This window comes from Leucoraja erinacea, chromosome 20 (genome assembly GCF_028641065.1).
Source record: "Leucoraja erinacea ecotype New England chromosome 20, Leri_hhj_1, whole genome shotgun sequence".
Taxonomy (NCBI): Eukaryota; Metazoa; Chordata; class Chondrichthyes; order Rajiformes; family Rajidae; genus Leucoraja; species Leucoraja erinaceus.
In genome coordinates this window covers 10,863,905-10,883,461 of record NC_073396.1, presented here as the reverse complement: position 1 = coordinate 10,883,461, position 19,557 = coordinate 10,863,905, and the positions used below count along the sequence as shown (strand labels likewise).

Genomic DNA, 19,557 nt, shown 5'->3' with positions numbered 1-19,557 from the left:
GATCAGTGCCACGTCCCAGCTACACATGGCCAGTGGCCAATATTACACCTCAATGGAAACGCTTGTAAACTCAGTCCTTCCCGAGTCCAAGCCTGCCAATAATATTCTCTATCCGTGCAAAATAGATGCCTAGAAATTCAATTGTGCCATGTGGCCTTTGTAGCTGCTTTCTCTTTCAATAAGTTGTCCTTTTTAATGGGCTCTTTTTGGATCTTGTTATAAATTAAGGCCACCGATAGCCTGCAATGTGGTTGCCTTCATCTTGGCAACACCCTCTGAATCTGGAAATGCTGTGCTTTTAATTGTTGTATTACCAAAAGGCAGCACTGGATGTCACTCTGTCTCATACAATTCCTATATATGTAAAAAAAGTATTATGCATGTAATCACAAAATAATATTTTCTGTTTTGAAATACGATGACCACAGTTTCCTTGTTCATCCTTCTAAAAATGTGGCCTGACAACTTTAAGCATGAATCACCTTTACATAGAATGTTGCCATTTCATATGCAGTTCTCCTTTCTGGCAGTATCTATCCATGAATATTTTGGTAGGGAACCATATGTTGGAGAGAATTCTGAATCGGAGGCGTTTCCCATTCACTCACGGACAAATCATTGGTATAGCCATTGGTTTATTATTGTCACGGGAACCGAGATACAGTGAAAAGTTTATATTTGTGTGCTATCCAGTCAAATCGAATCATACTACTATATACATAAATATAATCAAGAAGCCATACACAAGTACAATAGGTAGTGCAAAGAGAAAAATACTAAAGTGCAGAATACAGTGTTAAGCATTGTACCATTACAGTTACAGAGAAAAAGTTCAATGTCTGCAAGGAGGTAGGTTGGAAGATCGGGACTACACCCTAGCTGGAGGACCATTCAGTAGTCTGATAACAGAGGGGAAGAAGCTGTTCCTCAATCTGGTGGTGAGTGCATTCACACTTTTGTAGCTTCTGCCCAAATCGGGTTCATCGACAATAGGGTACAGAGTACTAGGCTTAATGAAGGATTCTTGTTAGTGTGTGTTTGATAATTGATGCAGAGTTGGTGGGCCGAAGGGTTTGTTTCCATGCTATGCCTCTATGATTCTATGGCTCTGGGGTTGGAATGCCATCATTAGCCGATGCAAAAAAAAGTCTTGTTGAATTGTATTTGAAAGTTTCTGACCATTAATTATAAGCTGCCTGAGAGTGCTGTGCTGTGCTGTGCTGTAGAGCCTCACTGCTTTGTCAACCAGCATCACCCTTCATCAGTGAGATCCTATAACCAGGGCATTTCATATATTGTTATTGACGAGCAGCTGCTAGCTATGGCATCAAAATGAGCAGACAGCAGATCTTACCTTGGTGTACTTCACCAGCTCTGACAGATTCTTCTGATCTTTTGATTTTTTAGATTTCTCTCTGTTGGATTCACTGCAAAAACAAAACATTCAAAGAACATTATTTGAGGGCATTTTACACATGCATAGTTTTTATTTTCCTCTTCAGGTGCCAAATCATTTATTATGTTTCTGAGTAATTAATGAGGATCTATTGCTTCATGTTTAATTTTCCCCTGGTTTAGTCTAGTTTAGTCTATTGTCACCTGTACTGAGGTAGTGAAACGCTTCTGTAGCGTGCTGACCAGTTAGTGGAGGAACCATACATGATGACAATCGAGCCATCCACAGTGTACAGATACATGATCAGGGAAATATTGTTTGGTGCAAGATAAAGTCCAATTAAAGATAATCTGAGGGTCTCCAATGAGATTGACAGTAGCTAGTTGTTGATAATGGTTCAGTTGCCTGGTAACAGCTGGGAAGAAACTGTCCCTGAATCTGGAGGTGTGCTTTTTCACACTTCTGTACCTTGTCCTTGATTATGCTGATGGCCTTGCCGAGGCAGCATGGGGTGTAAATGGAGTCAATGGAAGGGGGGTTGATTTGTGTTTAAGAAGGAACTGCAGATGCTGGAAAATCGAAGGTAGACAAAAATTCTGGAGAAACTCAGCGGGTGAGGCAGCATCTCTGGTGCGAAGGAAATAGGCAACGTTTCGGGTCGAAACCCTACTTCTTGTGTGATGGTCTGGACTGCGTCCACATTTCTCTGCAATTTCTTGAGGTCTTTCTTGGATGGAGAGGCTTCTCCCCTCTAGAGATACAAGCTTATACCACAACACCGACTTGAATTTGTACTGTTGTGCATCACCTAGATTAATATTGTTATAGAATAGCAAGGAAAATAGGACTTGCTAGACTATCGAGTTTATATACTTTTTAGCGGAAAGTGGCCTTAATGCAGAGGCTGGATGCTGGAAGCTAAATTGTGCTATCTGTGTTCTTTCATTGGAAATATTCTGAGCTCGGCAAAGGTGGGCGGGAATTATTTTCTGATTTCAAGATCCAAAGAAACAGGCAACACCAGGATTTGCTACTTCAGAAGCGTGTCCAGGGTAGGAAGGAGATTGACTCAACCAACTACATGCACACGTGGGATCATGTAAGCTCTAAACATTGTCAATCACGCAGATTGGTAATCAAAATTGCTAAACGTCAATCTCTCACAGTTAGGGTAACTCCAATCATTTATACATTGTCAATGGTCACTGCCTCAGTTAATATTTCACATCTAATAATGATTTTACTGTATTACAAAGATTACTGTAATCCAAAATTATTTTCACTGCTTTAAAGCATGTTGGGAAAGGACTACAGAAATGTAAGTCACTCTTCATTGCTGATTTATAGCGAGATGATAATTTTCCTGAGAAACTTTTGTTGCTGGTTTTAAGAAATTGTTCCTAAATGATTTTGCAATCCATTGCTACATTTCTATCCATTAAACATTTGTTACATACCCTCAAAAAAGTGCTATGCAACCAACAGTGTACACCTGACAATCTGTAATCTAGATTATTTCTTGGTGCTCTGGAAGAATTCACTTATCCAAAATTTTGAGGGTAATCTGACACAGTAATTAAAAATTACTTTCACATCTAATAGTGTTTTCAACCTGGTTAACGTCAGACGGCAGTGGTACATGTTAGAGACAAATGGAGAGAGAGGGAGAGCACAAGCACAAGCAAACTCCACAAAGTAAATCCCATAGCCAGAAATATTGAGCAAGATTTGCTGAGCAAATGAGAACAGGTTTAGAGATTGCAGAGAAAGCATTGGGACAATGCTGAGTGGGTGATCTTAACCAGGTTTATGCTAGAAAAGGAGACAAAGTTCAAAAGCAAAATAGGCACACTTGGGATCAGTGGAATAATCTGTGTGGTTGGTACACAAGGCTACACGTTGGTGCTACTGAAAGTTCACCAATCAATACTTGTTATTCACTCACCTTTTAAACTTAGGTGATTGGCGGAAGTATTTCTTTGCAAATTCTATCATGGTGTATTGGCTATCCTGAATGCCATATTCAGGAATACTGTCCACAAATTCTGGAGGGGAGGCCTGCAGAAAAGATTCAAAGTCATGCATTCCATGAAATCTGCAGTTATATTAAAACAATGATAGGCACCAGTCCATTTTTCAAATAGATAGATAGATATGCCATTTATTGTCACTATACATGTACAATGAAATTAAAAGCAGCTCGTACTCAGTGCATACATATAATTTAGTACAAAAAACAAGAAACAGAAAACAAAAACAAAAGGGAGAAGGGGGGGGGAATAGGTGCACAATTCTGCGGCGCTATATACATATCTATAAAGGCAAAATGGTGAAGGAGATATTTAAAGATTATATTAAATATTAAAAATGTTTTTTTTTTTAAATGTTAAAAATTACAGTTACAATACACATTACAGTTCCAAATTTCATTACGTGGATATAATAGATGGAAGTCCGGGTGTTGGGCTGTAAAGTCAGTGCATGTGTGAATTAAGAGTAGTTAAAATTTTCGGAAAACAACTATTCCTGAGTCTATTTGTCCTAGATTTGATGCACCTATAGCGCCTTCCAGAGGGCAGCAGGTCGAACAGTCCAAACGCAGGATGGGAGCTGTCCTTGATGATATTCTTTGCCCTGCTAAGGCAGCGGGAGGTGTAAATATCCATCAGGGAGGGGAGAGGGCAGCCAATGATCTTCTGTGCTGTCCTACGAATCCAGCGAATCGTGATCAGTAGGAATTCTGCTGAATGATCTATTCCAGCTGATAATGGCACCCATCTTTCCAGGTAGTCACTAAATGCTGGAGTAACTCCATGGGTGAGGCAGCATCTCTGGAGAGGAGGAATGGGCGACGTTTCGGGTCGAGACCCTTCATCAGACTTTCCACTTGTGCCAGAACTGACTATGTTTCCACCCAATCTCTCTGTTGCCGACCATTGCACAATTTTCTGCACAACAGTGAAGTCTACTATTCTTACATTACAATCATTGCACTTTTGTAGTAAAGTGTTTGTAGATTGTGTTTATGTATAGTATGACTTTGCTGAATTGGATGCAAAATAAAGAATATTACTGTATCTAGGTGACATGGGACGATAAAGTAGCATTGAACCATAGAATTAACTCCTGCTAATAATGACGCAGTGATAACCAATGCCTCTAGGCGTTTCATTATGTTCAAGGGGATTGAGTATTTTATGTGGAAATCAGTCACTGCTCATCTTAACATGACATCCATACTTATTAAAAGGGCCACTGAACACAGTCTGAAGCAGGAAACCTGGTAGATTCTACATCTCCCTTATGTTGTGAATTCAAGTACTGTAAGACTGTACTGTAATAGATAACCCAGAAGAGTTATATTGTAGAACATACTGTAACAGATAACTCAGAAGCAAGATTGTTTTCAGTTTGAAAATCCCTGGCTGTTCTTCATTAACTGATTGCTGCTATAAATTTCTATCTTGGAAATGTTGCTGTAATTAGCCTAAAAATAAATGACTGTTTATAAATATGTTTCAGATCCACAAATGGGGTGACTGAATAGGATGGAGCTGAGAGAAAAGTTTGCAACCACGAGCCATTTAATCATCTGTGCTACATTCACTACAGCAGATTGATAACTTTACACGCTGCCTTGCCCTTGCATGTCCAACCGCATGTCGCTGAAGAGATTGCTCCTCACCGTGAAATGGTCAATGTAATATTACCAAGAACCACAGTACAGAATAAAGGAATGCCGTTCTGCACCTCTGTTTTCCTGTCAAGTTCCTCAGCGGCTGCCGTTGATCCCACAGCAGCTGCCACTAGGGCTGACGAGGAAGCTGCCACTTTACCCTTCTTGTCCTTTGGTTCTTCCTTCTTGTCTGTGCTCAGGTGAATAAAATCTGGAGCAGCCACGGGCTGCACATATTCTAGAGGAACCAACCCAGACCTGCCGTGGAAAGCTCCAAACTTCCATCCTGTCCAAACAAGCAAAGGTTCATTATTTTAACACTGCTTTTTGTAGGCGGCTCATGCCTCTTCATTCATCTCAGTCACGTTCATTCAGATGATGAGTGCTGAGCTCTGTGAGTGGGATGCAAGTGCTGGAAACCTCGTTAGTCTGGCCAGCCTTCCCTCAGAAGCTGCAGCAACATGATGAGGTCCACAAGCTACCTCAGCCAGCAAGGGCACTGACCACACTCCCGACCTGCTCAAAGATTGATGCAGATCGCCACTTCCAGATGAATATGCACAGTATGTGACAACAAACATGCTCCATTGAATTAGCCCGTCCCATATTGGTCGCTAGGTCCTGCCCTTCATTTTGTTAACTTCTCATTTTCATGTTCTGCTGGGCCGGCACAGTAGTATAGTTGCTGCCTTACAGCGCCAGAGACCCAGGTTTGATTCTGACAACGGGTGTTGGCTGTACAGAGTTTGTACATTCTTCTTGCGACCACCTGGATTTTTTCCTCCCATATTCCAAGGGTGTGTAGGTTTATAGTTTAATTGGCTTCAGCAAATTGTACCCAGTGTGTAGGATAGAACTGGTATATGGGTGATAGCTGGTTGGCACAGACTCCGTGGGCCGAAGAGCTTGTTTCCACACTGTATCTCTAAACTAAACTAAACTGTTTAGCTTAAAGTAAATATAGTAAATGAAACAAAGCAACACAACATCTTGTCCTCTTTGGCTTGGGTACATTCCAGCCTCTGCAGTGCCCATCATTTATTAGAGATAAGAGTTACAATGTGGAAACAGCCCCTTCGGCCCACCAAGTCTGTGCCGACCAGCAATCACCCTATACACCAACTACACACGAGGAACAATTTACAACTTTACCGAATCAACCTACAACCTGTACGTCTTTGTAGTGTGGAGAAAGTTTACTGCTCAAGATCTGTTGCTCTGTTCAGCACTCTTCAACCCAGGTTGCGAATGTAAAGGTGATGCAGACATAAGGGATTACAGATGCTGTAATCTGGAGCAACAAACAATCTGCTTGAGCAACTCAGCAGGCTGAGCAGCATCTGTGGATGTATAAAAATTATCAACATATTAGATCGAAATCCTGCATCAGGAATAAGAGTGCGAGGGAAGGTAGCAAAGAGGAAAGAGGGACTGGAAAGACAAACCCCCCTGTCCAAACTCTTGCATCCACTTACTGACTGTCATTTTACCTGTATGGTACCTGCTCACAGATCCACCTCAGAGGAGCATCCCTTCAACCAGTAATCCAATTACTGACCCGCACCTATGGCTTAAGAACATCATGGTTGGGGAAGCTTGGGGACCCTCCAACAGGTGGACCGCATGTCTGTGGAGGTAATCTTACGGAGGTGTATAAGATTAAGAGGGACAAAGTTAGGGTGAATGCACAAAGTTTCCTCCCTCCCCCCTCCCCAGGATTGGGAAATCAAAAATTAGAATGTGTCGGTTTAATAAGATAGGGGAAAGATTTAATAGGAACCTGAAGAGCAACATTTCCATATAGAGGGTAGCATGCATATGGACAAACTGCCAGAGGAAATGATTGAGGCAAGTACTATAACAACATTTTAAAGACATTTGGACAGATACATGGACAAGAAAAGTCTGCTGAAGAGTCCTGACCAAAAAAGACACCTGTCCATTCCCTCCTCAGATGCTGACTGACCTGCCGAGTCCTCCAATATTTTATGTTTTGCTCAAGATTCCAGCATCTGCAATTCCTTATGTTTCTCAGGTTTAGATACAGGTCAAACACAGGCAAATGGGACTAACGTAGATGGGCATCTTGGTCAGCATGGACAAGTTGGGCCAAAGGGCCTGTATCCATGCTGTGTGGCTCATACCTCCATGACTTTAGAGTTTTCCTCCAAAGACCAGCAGATCCTCTTGTTTTTACTTGGGGGATGCAGAGGCTTGGAAACGTCCATCACAGGAGAGATCTCTATCTCCACTTCCATGCCTTGAGAATGTTTGGAATTATTGCCAGTGCACCATGATACCAGAGACTGGGGTTCAATCCTGACCTGAAATACTGTTTATGTGGAGTTTGCACGTTCTCCCTGAGACCGCATGGGATCCCTCTGGGTTCTCTAGTATCCTATCACATCTAAAAAATGTGTAAGTGAATGGTAGAATCTGGAGATGGGTGGTGGGGGGATTGCAGAGAGTTGAGAGAATGCCCTGCAAATAATAAAAATTGGGTTAATGTAGCATTAGTGTAGATGAGTGGCTGGTGTGGCCTCAATGGGCCAAAGGGCCTGATTCTGTAGTGTATCTCTTTATGACTGTATTGACTATGAGGCAATATTGAGGAAGCTTTATTCTTCTCTAATTCATGCTGTACATTTCAGGGAATAAGGCAATGAAGAATCACTTTACCCAACGGGGTTATTTTGCCGTGAATGTCACCTCTAAAGAACAATGCCAGGGTCAGTGGCCCTGCAGTGTGAAATTGCTGGAGCAGTATCATAAAGGCCAATCTAGAGACAAGTGTTCAAATCCAATCATCATAGCTGTGGAAGTTAAATTCAGTTAATAATTCTGAATCTTTAAAAAAAAAATCTGCCATCAGTACTAATGATCACCATATTCCAGATTGTTGTTGAAATCCATTTGGGTCATGTTCAGCTTTTTGGTGTTTGGGGTGGTTGAAGCTTTCATTTTTATCTGGTCTGGTCTATATGTGATTCCAAAACTATCAATGGAGACGATTCTTCAATGTTGTGTGAAACGATCGTCACTGTTTCTGGGTCTAATTCTTGAAACTCCTTTTCAATAACATAGCGGGCGTGCCTTCACTGAAGGTACTGCAGTATTTCAAGAAGGCAGTTCACTGCTACCTTCTCAAGGGGAATAAGTGGTGAACTCGGGAGTGATGCCAAGATCCCTGCACCAACAAAAGAATGATCCGAATCGAGTCTGAAGGCTGTGAATATATAATCGGCCAGGTGTAAAATGGAACAACATCAGGATGCATTAAACACAGCAACCATGCACACACCAGTCCAAAAAAAACACAAGAAAACAAAGATGGAAACCATGTTTACTTAAATCAGGCCCTTCAAACCTGGCTGTGCATTCAATATGATCAAGGTTGTCCCAACTGAAGCCTGAACTCAAGATAAATGAGTGACATTGAAACTGGAGAATGAACAATGTAAGAAGGAGAAAAATACACATTGAGATTGAGTAATGCTATGAAATGGAAAAGTAACCATGTTATATTGAAAAGTAGCAAAAAAAAGGATGGAATCACACAGTAAGACGGTGGAGTAATATGTTATGATGGAGTAGCTTAGAAATAACAAATTATGAAAAAGCAACATAGGGATGTGGGCACTAACACAATGATGATGTACCTCAATAATAAAGTAATAGTGTTTCAAAAAACATGGTTTTCTGATGTTTTTGTCCAGTTTTCATCATCTCCTTGACTCAGAGATGTTGGAGATTCTCAATATCTTTCTAATTAGCAAACTGGTCACAGAGGGGAGAACAAACCTCTGTCCAGTTGGCACGTTCACTTTCAAAGTGCGGGAATCTGGACTGCATCTGTACTGGACAAAAAATCTCAGGACATTGCACACTAGATCTTCATCATCCACAATGGGCCAAACCCTGTGTGCGGGATTGAAATTGAGGAGCAGACATCTCCATTAATGGAATCAGTGGAGGAGGGAGTTCACCACACTATCAAAATACAAATAATCCTCACCTAAAGAAAGTGGGAGGGATGACTGGCACACAAACAAGCAATCACAACGCAAAACTGTTAGGCTTCACACCCACCAAAATCAGGAATGTGTTTTCTTAATTCCTCCAGGTATATCACTTTCTTTCTGACTATACATCCGTAGCAACGGTCTAAGGACAGTCATAAATAATCAAGAGAACAGTAAGCGAGCTGTGAGGAAGCAGCGCACGCATACGTTGAATGCACACATGCACGAGGGAATAAATTCACACTCCAACGATTCCAAGAAGTGAATGCACATCCACCTCACGTCGGGGAAAAAAATCAACACTTAAGGGCCTGTCCCACCGTACAAGCTAATTCAAGAATTCTCCTGAGTTTCCCCTGATTCGGACTCGAAGAATTACGGTAATAGCTGCTCGTAGGTACTCGGGGCTCTCGTGTACATTTTTCAACGTTGAAAAAACTTCACGAGTCTTCACGAGCTTACCGCGTTTCGAGCTTAGCATTACGAGTCTCTAAAAGACGTCCCGAGCTCCGACGAAGCCACTACGTACATTCTACGTGCTTATCACAAGTTTGATTTTTTTTTAAACTCGGGAGAGCTCTTGAATTACCTCGTACAGTGTGGCGGGTCCTTTACCATCATCAGTGAATGTATACAGACACTCTGAATCCAGGGAATGAATTCACACTCACTGAGTCCAGTGAGTTCAAACACACTGAGCCCAAGGTGTGAGTTCAGGCTCATTGAGACCAAGGTGTTAATTAACGTTCACTTGTATCCCTCAATATCCAAAACATTATAAATGTCTGTCTTAAATAGTCTCAGTGACAGAGCTTCCAGTGCCTTTACTGGGAAAAGAAAATTCTATCCTGCACCAGAAAAAAATTCTTCTCATCTTAGTCCTGAAAGGCCATTCCTTATTTTGTGTCTGTGATTCCTGGTTCTGGACACCTCAGCCAGGGGAATCATCATTCCTGCAATTGCCCTGGCAAACCAGCTCGAAATATTAGAGATGTCAATGAAATCACCAATCATTCATCTATACTCCATAAGGTACAAGCTCAGTCAGCTTCATCACTCCTCATTGGACAATCTTCTTTCCCATGAATCTATCAGGTAGATAAAACAGCCCCATACGCAAGATGTATGGATAAATGTAATTGCAAAAAGATCTCTTTATTTTTATATCAAATCCAAGTAAAGACAAACACAGGGCCTCCCTGGGATATAACAGAATTCTGTGCCTGAGAAATGTTTGTAACACGAGCCGTGTGCGTCAGATATATGGCTGCCTGGCACTATATTTACATGAATACATAGACTTACCAAGGGCAATGTGTAGTTGAACCAGGGGATTTAATTAAACCATTGAGATTCCTCTGCACGATGCAATGATATTGCTGCAAACCGAGTTCCCACATGGCAGGTAACCCAGCAAACCAATCCAGCTGGTCTCCAAAAAGCTAATCTATATGTACATGTTGGGCGTACATAACCTGGAGAGAACCTGTACATTGTTTGTCTCCCTAATCGCTTGCCATACCTGCATGTTAACTTCCAGTGACTCAAGTTCAAGGACACTCATGTACAAGTGCCGAGCTCTTTGTGGATCAATGCCACATAGTAGCTACTTGTTTAGCAATCTAGCTAATTAGAACCATTTCAGGTACTCAAATTTATAAGAAATTAGTTCTTTGGATTTTTAGTTGACCCCTGACTATGAACAATTAGATTCTCACAGATACTGACCTTCCTCCACACCATCCGAGGATTGTAGGCAGATGATGTCTCCCTTGTGGAACCGAAGGAAGGAGCTGTCATTTGTGATATGACTCTTCACTGCTACAACATAATTAGAATCCTGCAAGTGACCACAGCACAGGTAATATTAGTTTTGCGCTCTTCGTGCCAAGCTACAGTTATTTTGCAGCACAGATCATGTAACACACATCGCATGACACTTTATAAAATAGATGTTGAGCAGGAGATGAGCAAGATGAATGCAAACACAGACAATATTAATGAGGAAAATGGCAAGAAACAGAAGCAATGGAGACCAGGGAGAATGATTCACTTGGGAAGCATCCTATAAGGGTAAGGATGAGGAGGAGGCACATTGTTGTCAGTGACTTGAAGCTTCAGTGAGAAATGTGAAAATGCACACCACCAGATTCATGAACAGTTTCTTCCCAGCTGTTATCAGGCAACTGAATCGTCCTCCCACAACCAGAGAGCAGTGCTGAATTACTATCTACCTCTTTGGTGTCCCTCGGACTATCCTTGACCAGACTTTGCTGGCTTTACCTTGAACCAGACATTATTCCCTTATCATGTATCTATACACTGTAAATAGATTGATTGTAATCAAGTATTGGCTTTCTGCTGACTGGTTAGCACGCAACAAAAAGCTTTTCAAAGCTTTGCATTGGTCTACTATTGGCTCCAATCCACCAGTTAATTAACATTGCTGTAATCACAATATCCCAACACCAGAGAGAATGCTCGTTAAAAATGTAATCATTGCTGAACTCAGTAGAAGTGAGGTTGCCTAATGAGGAGCAGTCTTCTTCCACAGAGGAAATTCCCATGTTATTCACCTTCAATGAACATTTTATGCTTTATTCTCGACTTATTACTGATTAAAAGTAAGTAAGAAGTTTAAAAACATCAGTGAATTTAAAATGACCAGCTTTCACTGATGACGTCATCAGTGAAAGCTGGTCATTTTAAATTCAAAGTCTTGATGTTTTTAAACTTCTTACTTACTTTTAATCAGTAATAAGTCGAGAATAAAGCATAAAATGTTCAGTGAAGGTGAATGGCTCGGCTAGCAGTGATCAACTTCACTGAAGATTTCATCCTATCTTTCATGTTATTTGCAATTGATGCTTTAACAATGCCAACTTTCACAAGATTTTTACATATTCTGATTCACATTTCCCCCCTCTAGGCAGAGATCACTTTCACTGAGCATTTTATGCTTTATTTCTCGACATTACTGAAGTTTAAAAAAATCAAAACACTTTGAATTTAAATTGAGCAGCTTCAACTGATGAAGTCACAATGGCTCGGCAAGCAGTGATGACACAGGAACACTCTTGAACTTTTCACCTCACGCCTTCCCCCTCCTGTACAATTGGAATTTTGTTTTCAAGCTCACTGCTCAGGGATGCAGGGGAGTGCTGGAATCTTACATTCAGGGACGGCTTGAGTTGGAGGACCACGTCTCCCATGGGGGCTATGGGTAAGGAGTGGGTGCATTTGGGGAGCAGACCCAATGGGTCTGCGCTTGGTCTAGTATATATATAAATGTGTGTGTGTGTACTTGTGAGTATGTGTAGATATACACACTGAACATTTTGTTTTCTCTCTCGTTTATCATATTGTTTACAGTGTACTATGTTTACACATTCTGTTGTGCTGCAGCAAGTAAGAATGTTATTGTTCTATCTGGGACACATGACAATAAAACACTCTTGACTCTTGCTCTGGAATTTTGATTGCCACTATTTTGTCCTAGATTGAAAATCCACCCGATTTTGCACTAATTAAGAATTTTAATTAACATTGTAAATCTGAAAAAAGAACAACATTGCACAAACAGTAAACTGATCAATGACCAGATCATCTGTTTTAGCAGCATTGGTCTGGAAGTAAATCTTGGATCTTGTACATCTCCCTTGTTGTACTCTCAGACAATTCAATGCTCCCTCAAGATAATCCCTCCAACAGTGTTGTACTCACTCAGCACTGGCCCCTTTGACAATGCAGTATTGTCACAGCACAACCCCTCTGACAGTGCTGAGCTCTCATAGTATGCCCGAAAACAAAAATCTGGATGATGTGTCCAAATCTTTGGGGAGGAACGCAAAATGTTATCTTTCTAACAAAAGAGAAATAATCACTCATTGACCAATGGCTGATTTAGAGAAAAACATGGAGTTATGTTACACACCTTGGTTAAAGAACAAGAATCTATGTGTCACATTTCTCGTACACCGACAGCTTGAAGCAGCCTAAAGCAAATCCTCACCCACCTTCTTCAGCTCAGTGATGAAATAATCAATCATGTTCTTAATTTGTGGAGCCTTGGAGGAAAATAAAATCAGCTTCTCATTGGTGAGGTTGAAATCCAACATGTTTTCAGAAGGGATGGTGACAAACAAGATATCTGTGTAGCTGTGAAGTAATAATTTTGATACTGATTAGATGGGCTTCTTGGACACCAGGCCCTTGTCCCAGAGCAACATACAGAATTCCGTACAGACATTCTACAAATTCAAACACAGGGATCAGGAGAATCCTGTATGGCAGCAAAGAGTCAGCTTGGAGATTGGAGAATCAGGAGGAGAAAGGAGAGGTGGAGTTCAGAGTTTGGAGTTGGAGAATGGGAGGTTGGAGGTCCAGGTCGGTTTATAGTCACAAGTTCAAGAGTACAGTTTAGAGATTTGAGAGCAGGGGAAACAAAATCTAGGTAGGAGTTCTGAATTAAGGAACCGTCAGAGTTTGAGTTTGGAAAAATGGGGGAGCATAGGCAGATGTGTTCAATACATATCTTATATAATATCTAATTTTAGAAGGTGTGGAAGATCATGTCTCCATGTGACTGAGGCACTACCTATTACAGGAGGAAGAGGTGACATTGATAAAATCACATCTAGTTGGACAGATAACCAAAATAATCCCAAAGGGTCTTGGTAGATTTAACAATCATTTTCCATTGATTGATTGGTTGAATGATACAGCATGGAAGTAGGCCCTTCCATCACCTGTTCTCATGAGTTCTATGTTTAATGTGTTGAACATGTTTCTTCTTCTGGGGAAAAACTAGAACGAAGGAATCACTGTTAAAAAATCAAGGGTTGCTAATTTTAAACTGAGATTAGATTAAATTTTTTCGCTCCAAGGGGCGTGAATCTTTGTAACTTTCTTCCTCAAACTGTAAGGAAAATAGAGTGTTTGCCTATTTTTGAGACAGCATGAGAAAGATTCATGATAGCAATGGGTATTAAAGTTACTGGTGGGAGAATGCAAATGTGGAGTTGCCGTGATCTTATTGAATGGCAGAGCAGATTCAGTGCTGAGTGACCTGATCCTTTTCCTAATTCATTAAGTTTTTTAATTTTATTTTATTTAGCACCTTTAATATAGTGTAATGTTGCAAAATATTTCACAAGTGGCTTACTAAGCAGAACTGGACATTAAGTGACATAAGGACATATTAAGAGAAAAAAAGAGTTGCATTTTCAAGTCTTCAAATTGCTTAATAGCTATTGAAGTACTTTTGATCACTACTGTAATGTTAGAGCATGGCAGCCAAGGGGATGATGACCAGACATACTGTCTTAGAGATTTTCCACTGAAGTCTACAGGGTTAACTGCCCTGTTCTTCCTCAAATAGGGCATCGTGCCATAGAATCTTATACACATACACGAGAGGGCAGTGATGAGACAGCTTTTCATTGTTGTGTTAGCATAGATATTTGAGAGGCAGCCAAAGTATTAACTGAACCTCAGCAGTGGGTCAGGGGGAATACAGAGATAAAGCGAGACAACACCTTGAATGCAAGGCTGGACATTTTTAAAGGATTACTAGACCAAGTGCAGACCCGTTGGGTCTGCTCCCCCAACGCAGCCGTTCCCTACCCGTAGCCCCCACGGGGGACGTGGTCCTCGAACTCAAGCCGTTCAGGACTCAGCAGTGCGGCTGTTTTTAAATGGCGTCTTTGAGGCGAGATGCGGGCGCCAGCAGCAGTTATGGTCGCTGGCCAGCAGGAGGCGACAAAATGAGTGAGTGGGGGGGGGGGGAGAAGGATTTTATTAAAAATGTGTACATAAACACGACAAAATTTAATCAGGAGTGGATACTTGGAATGAAAAGTGAAATCTCTACCGAAATGGAAAAAATCTGGGCGTTTGTGGGTCTGGTGTTGGCGTAGCAACGAATCAAAGGCTGGCACCCACAGGCTGGCAACCACAAGTCAGGCAGAAACACAGCCAGCCAGCAGCCATAGAGTTTTAATATTATACTAGACCAAGTGCAGACCCGTTGAGTCTGCTCCCCCAACGCAGCTGTTCCCTATCCGTAGCCCCCACGGGAGACGTGGTCCTCCAAGTCAAGCCGTTCCCGCAGTCAGCAGTGCGGCTGTTTTTAAATGGCGTCTTTGAGACGAGAGGCGGGCGCCAGCAGCCGTTATGGTCGCTGGCCAGCAGGAGGCGACAAAATGTGTGAGTGGGGGAGGAAAGGATTTTATTAAAAATGTGTACATAAACACGACGAAATTTAATGAGGAGTGGATACTTGGAATGAAAAGTGAAATCTCTACCGAAATGGAAAAAATGTCGCCGTTTCTGGGCCTCGCGTTGGCGTAGCAACGAATCAAAGGCTGGCAACCACAAGTCAGACAGAAACACAGCCAGCCAGCAGCCACAGAGTTTAATATTATATAGATAGATAGATGTTGCTTAGTTAGAAGCTAGGGAAGACTTGTGAGCAATCTGGTGAAGATAAACAGGACATGGGTATGACAGGAAACTTGCAACGGTTTTGAATCACCACAGAGTTAAAAAGGATTGGAGTTAAGTCCGATCCTTTATAAGAGTTGAGTGTGACAGTTACAAAGGCATGGATGAGGATTTCATAAGCACACGTGGAGGAAAATGTGGACATGGGTGATTGCATGAGGCAAAATTGTGGATCATGCTAGCAATATTCGTCTCAGATTCAAATATGACCTTAAATTTCTACACGGTCCAGCAGAAGGAGGGACCATAGTGTCTTCTTTGTACCTGTAGCTTCTGAGTACCCTCAGATTCTCTGTTGGCGTACTGCGGCTTCGCACTAGTTTCAGCAGACTGATTCCTTTGTGGGATACTCCCAGAACCTGCACTCCAGTTCCAACGCTGCCCTGCAACACAATCATTACAAATTAGCATTGTTAAAACTGTCCGGCAAAGTGAAAAGATATTGCCCCTTGTTTGCTCCTGTTCCCTGTTGCCTTATAATGTTCCAGGGCAGCTGACAATACCCAGTGAGCCCAAGTCTGCTTCCATCTGGCCAGTCTGGCTTCAGAAGAGATAGAATGAAAAAATAGAAACATGTTACAAAATAGAAACTTGCAAAATTCTTCAGGGGTTGGACAGGCTAGATGCAGGAAGATTGTTCCCGATGTTGGGGAAGTCCAGGACAAGGGGTCACAGTTTAAGGATAAAGGGGAAATCCTTTAGGACCGAGATGAGAAAAACATTTTTCACACAGAGAGTGGTGAATCTGTAGAACTCCCTGCCCCAGAGGGTGGTTGAGGCCAGTTCATTGGCTGTATTTAAGAGGGAGTTAGATGTGGCCCTTGTGGCTAAAGAGATCAGGGGGTATGGAGAGAGGGCAGGTACAGGATACTGAGTTGGATGATCAGCCCATTAGGCTCGAAGGGCCGAATGGCCTACTCCTGCACCTATTTTCTATGTTTCTATGTCTATGTTTCTATGTTTGGATCTCAAAATAAGTTAGCTAATTAACAAGAATACAAGGATGTTAGAAGGATCTTGACCCAAAACGTTACCTATCCCTTTTCTCCAGAGATGCTGCCTGACCCGCTGAATTACTCCAGCTTTTTTGGGTCTATCTTGAATACAAGGATGTTGCCAGGACTCAAGGGCTTGAGCTATAGGGAGAGGTTGAGCAGGCTAGATCTTTATTCCTTGGAGCAGAGGAAAATGAGGGGTGATCATATAGAGGTGTACAAAATCATGAGAGGAATAGATTGGGTAATCGCACAGTCCCTTGCCCAGAGTAGGGGAATCGAGAACCGGGGGACATAGATGTAAGGTGAGGGGAGAAAGATATAATAGGAATCTGAGGGGTACATTTTTCTCTCAAAGAGTGGTGGGTGTATGGAACAAGCTGCCGCATAAGGTAGTTGAGGCTGGGACTATCGCAACGGTGAAAAAACTTTTAGACAGGTACATGGATTGGACAGGTTTCGATTGATATGGGCCAAATGCAAGTAGGTGAGACTAGTCTAGATGGGACATGTTGGCCGGTGTGAGAAAGTTGGTCTCAAGGCCCCGTTTCCATGCTGTTAGACTCTATGATTCCAACACATGATTGGAATAAAAATTATATATAAACTCCTTCTTCAGCAAAGTGAATCTTTCAGTAGGCTCCAATGAAAAACTGCATGCATAATTCCTTCAAAAATGAGCTACATGGCCTTGGTTGGGTGGTAGATTGGGACATTATGGAATGAAATAGTTATTACAGAATTAAATAGAGACTGTGCAAAGGAACTACAACCTATGGGCACCAATCAGAAATGTGACATTGATGCAGATTGAGTCAAAAGAAGGGTCTCAAACCCGAAACGTCACCTATTCCTTTGCTCCAGAGATGCTGCTTGACCAAATGAGGTCAACAACCTGGCCCTTAACTCCAAGAAGACCAAGGAGCTCATTGTAGACTTCAGGCAGTCCAGAGGCGGCACGCACACCCCCATCCACATTAACGGGACGGAGGTGGAACGTGTTTCTAGCTTCAGGTTCCTGGGAGTCAACATCTCCGATGACCTCTCTTGGACCCACAATACCTCTACTCTGATCAAGAAGGCTCATCAGCGTCTCTTCTTCCTGAGGAGACTGAAGAAGGTCCATCTGTCTCCTCAGATCCTGGTGAACTTCTACCGCTGCACCATCGAGAGCATCCTTACCAACTGCATCACAGTATGGTATGGCAACTGCTCTGTCTCCGACCGGAAGGCACTGCAGAGGGTGGTGAAAATTGCCCAACGCATCACCGGTTCCACGCTCCCCTCCATTGAGTCTGTCCAAAGCAAGCGCTGTCTGCGGAGGGCGCTCAGCATCGCCAAGGACTGCTCTCACCCCAACCATGGACTGTTTACCCTCCTACCATCCGGGAGGCGCTACAGGTCTCTCCGTTGCCGAACCAGCAGGTCGAGGAACAGCTTCTTTCCGGCGGCTGTCACTCTACTAAACAACGTACCTCGGTGACTGCCAATCACCCCCCCCCCCCCGGACACTTATTATTTATTTTTTATTCAAATCGTTTGCTATGTCGCTCTTCAAGGGAGATGCTAAATGCATTTCGTTGTCTCTGTACTGTACACTGACAATGACAATTAAAATTGAATCTGAATCTGAATCTGAATCTGAATCTGAGTTACTCCAGCATTTTGTATCTATCTTTGGTGTAAATCAGCATCCGCAGTTCACCTTCACCATAATATTCAGGGACAAGAGTTTGTGTTCTGAGGTACAGATAAGCCACTGAAAAGTATACAGGTTCCGGGATGAATGACTGACTTCTACTCCCATGTTACCAAGAGCTGCCCATTCAACAGGGAGATTACTGCAGTCTGCTGCCAATCAGGTGTACTTACTAAATGCTAAGGATTTTGAGAAAATATATTTCACAACACATCTGCTCAAATAAAAGAAAGTATACAAATCCAGGAAAGTTGTCCTCACAGAGGCAGGGAACAGACGGCAGAAATAAATATCCCAAGACTCTCTGGCTGTTGTCACAATCTTCCTCTTGACAACCTCATCCTTCACCAAGGTCGAGGCTTGAATGTTGTTTTCAGCTGCAGAAGAGAAATAACTCATTATGTTATACAAGCTGCATTCGCCCATCTTGGACATGTTCAAAGGGGAAATTTTTAAATATCAAGGCTAGAATGGTGTGTTGGAAGAAAGAAGGAAGACAGTCTGAAGAAGGGTTCCAACCCGAATTGTCACCCATCTTTTTTCTCCAGAGATGCTGCCTGACCCGCTGAGTTGCTCCAGCACTTTGTGTCTATCTTCAGGCTAGAATGATCTTGGCTCTTTAACATTTAGATGTTTCACAACAAAAACTAGGAGAGATTAAACCAGGGAATGGGGAGAAGGCAGGCACGGGTTATTGATAGGGGACGATCAGCCATGATCACAATGAATGGCGGTGCTGGCTCGGAGGGCTGAATGGCCTCCTCCTGCACTTATTTTCTATGTTTCTATGTCTATGTTTCTATGAAAGAACGTTACCATGTGTGGAAGCTGGATTATCATCAGCCATTTTGGGTGGCACAATGGCACAGCAATAGAGTTTCTATCTCACAGCACCAGAGACCAAGGTTTGTTTCTGACTATGTGTGCTGTCTGTGTGGAGTTTGCACATTCTTCCCGTAGATTCATAGGTTTCCTATGGGTTTCCTCACACATTCCAAAGATGTGTGCCTTTGTTGGTTAATTGGCTTCTGTAAATTACCCCTAGTGTGTAGGATGCAATAATGGGATAGCATAGAACTAGAGTGAACGAGTGGGCCGAAGGGGTTATTTTCAATGTTGTACCTCTAAAGTAAACTAAATACAGCCAATATAACCCGTCACTTTTAACTCTGACATAGCGATCTATGGCTGTTATAACAAAGTTCAAACCCATTGAAGCATTGAAGCCAGATCCTATAATTTCTATTTACATCCATTTATATTAC

The 19,557-nt window shown here is 42.2% G+C and overlaps 1 protein-coding gene across 1 annotated transcript in view; it reads right to left on the bottom strand.

The window, feature by feature from the left end:
* myo15aa (myosin XVAa) overlaps window positions 1–19,557 on the bottom strand; it is a 107,664-nt gene that overhangs the window by 25,237 nt on the left and 62,870 nt on the right. Inside the window, exons 37-44 of the mRNA XM_055651903.1 lie at window positions 18,554–18,669; window positions 15,863–15,981; window positions 13,111–13,252; window positions 10,823–10,934; window positions 9,162–9,236; window positions 5,082–5,358; window positions 3,342–3,491; window positions 1,355–1,427 (exon numbers count right to left, since the gene is read on the bottom strand). Coding sequence (XP_055507878.1) covers window positions 1,355–1,427; window positions 3,342–3,491; window positions 5,082–5,358; window positions 9,162–9,236; window positions 10,823–10,934; window positions 13,111–13,252; window positions 15,863–15,981; window positions 18,554–18,669 — 1,064 coding nt within the window. The remainder of the gene's footprint in view (window positions 1–1,354; window positions 1,428–3,341; window positions 3,492–5,081; window positions 5,359–9,161; window positions 9,237–10,822; window positions 10,935–13,110; window positions 13,253–15,862; window positions 15,982–18,553; window positions 18,670–19,557) is intronic.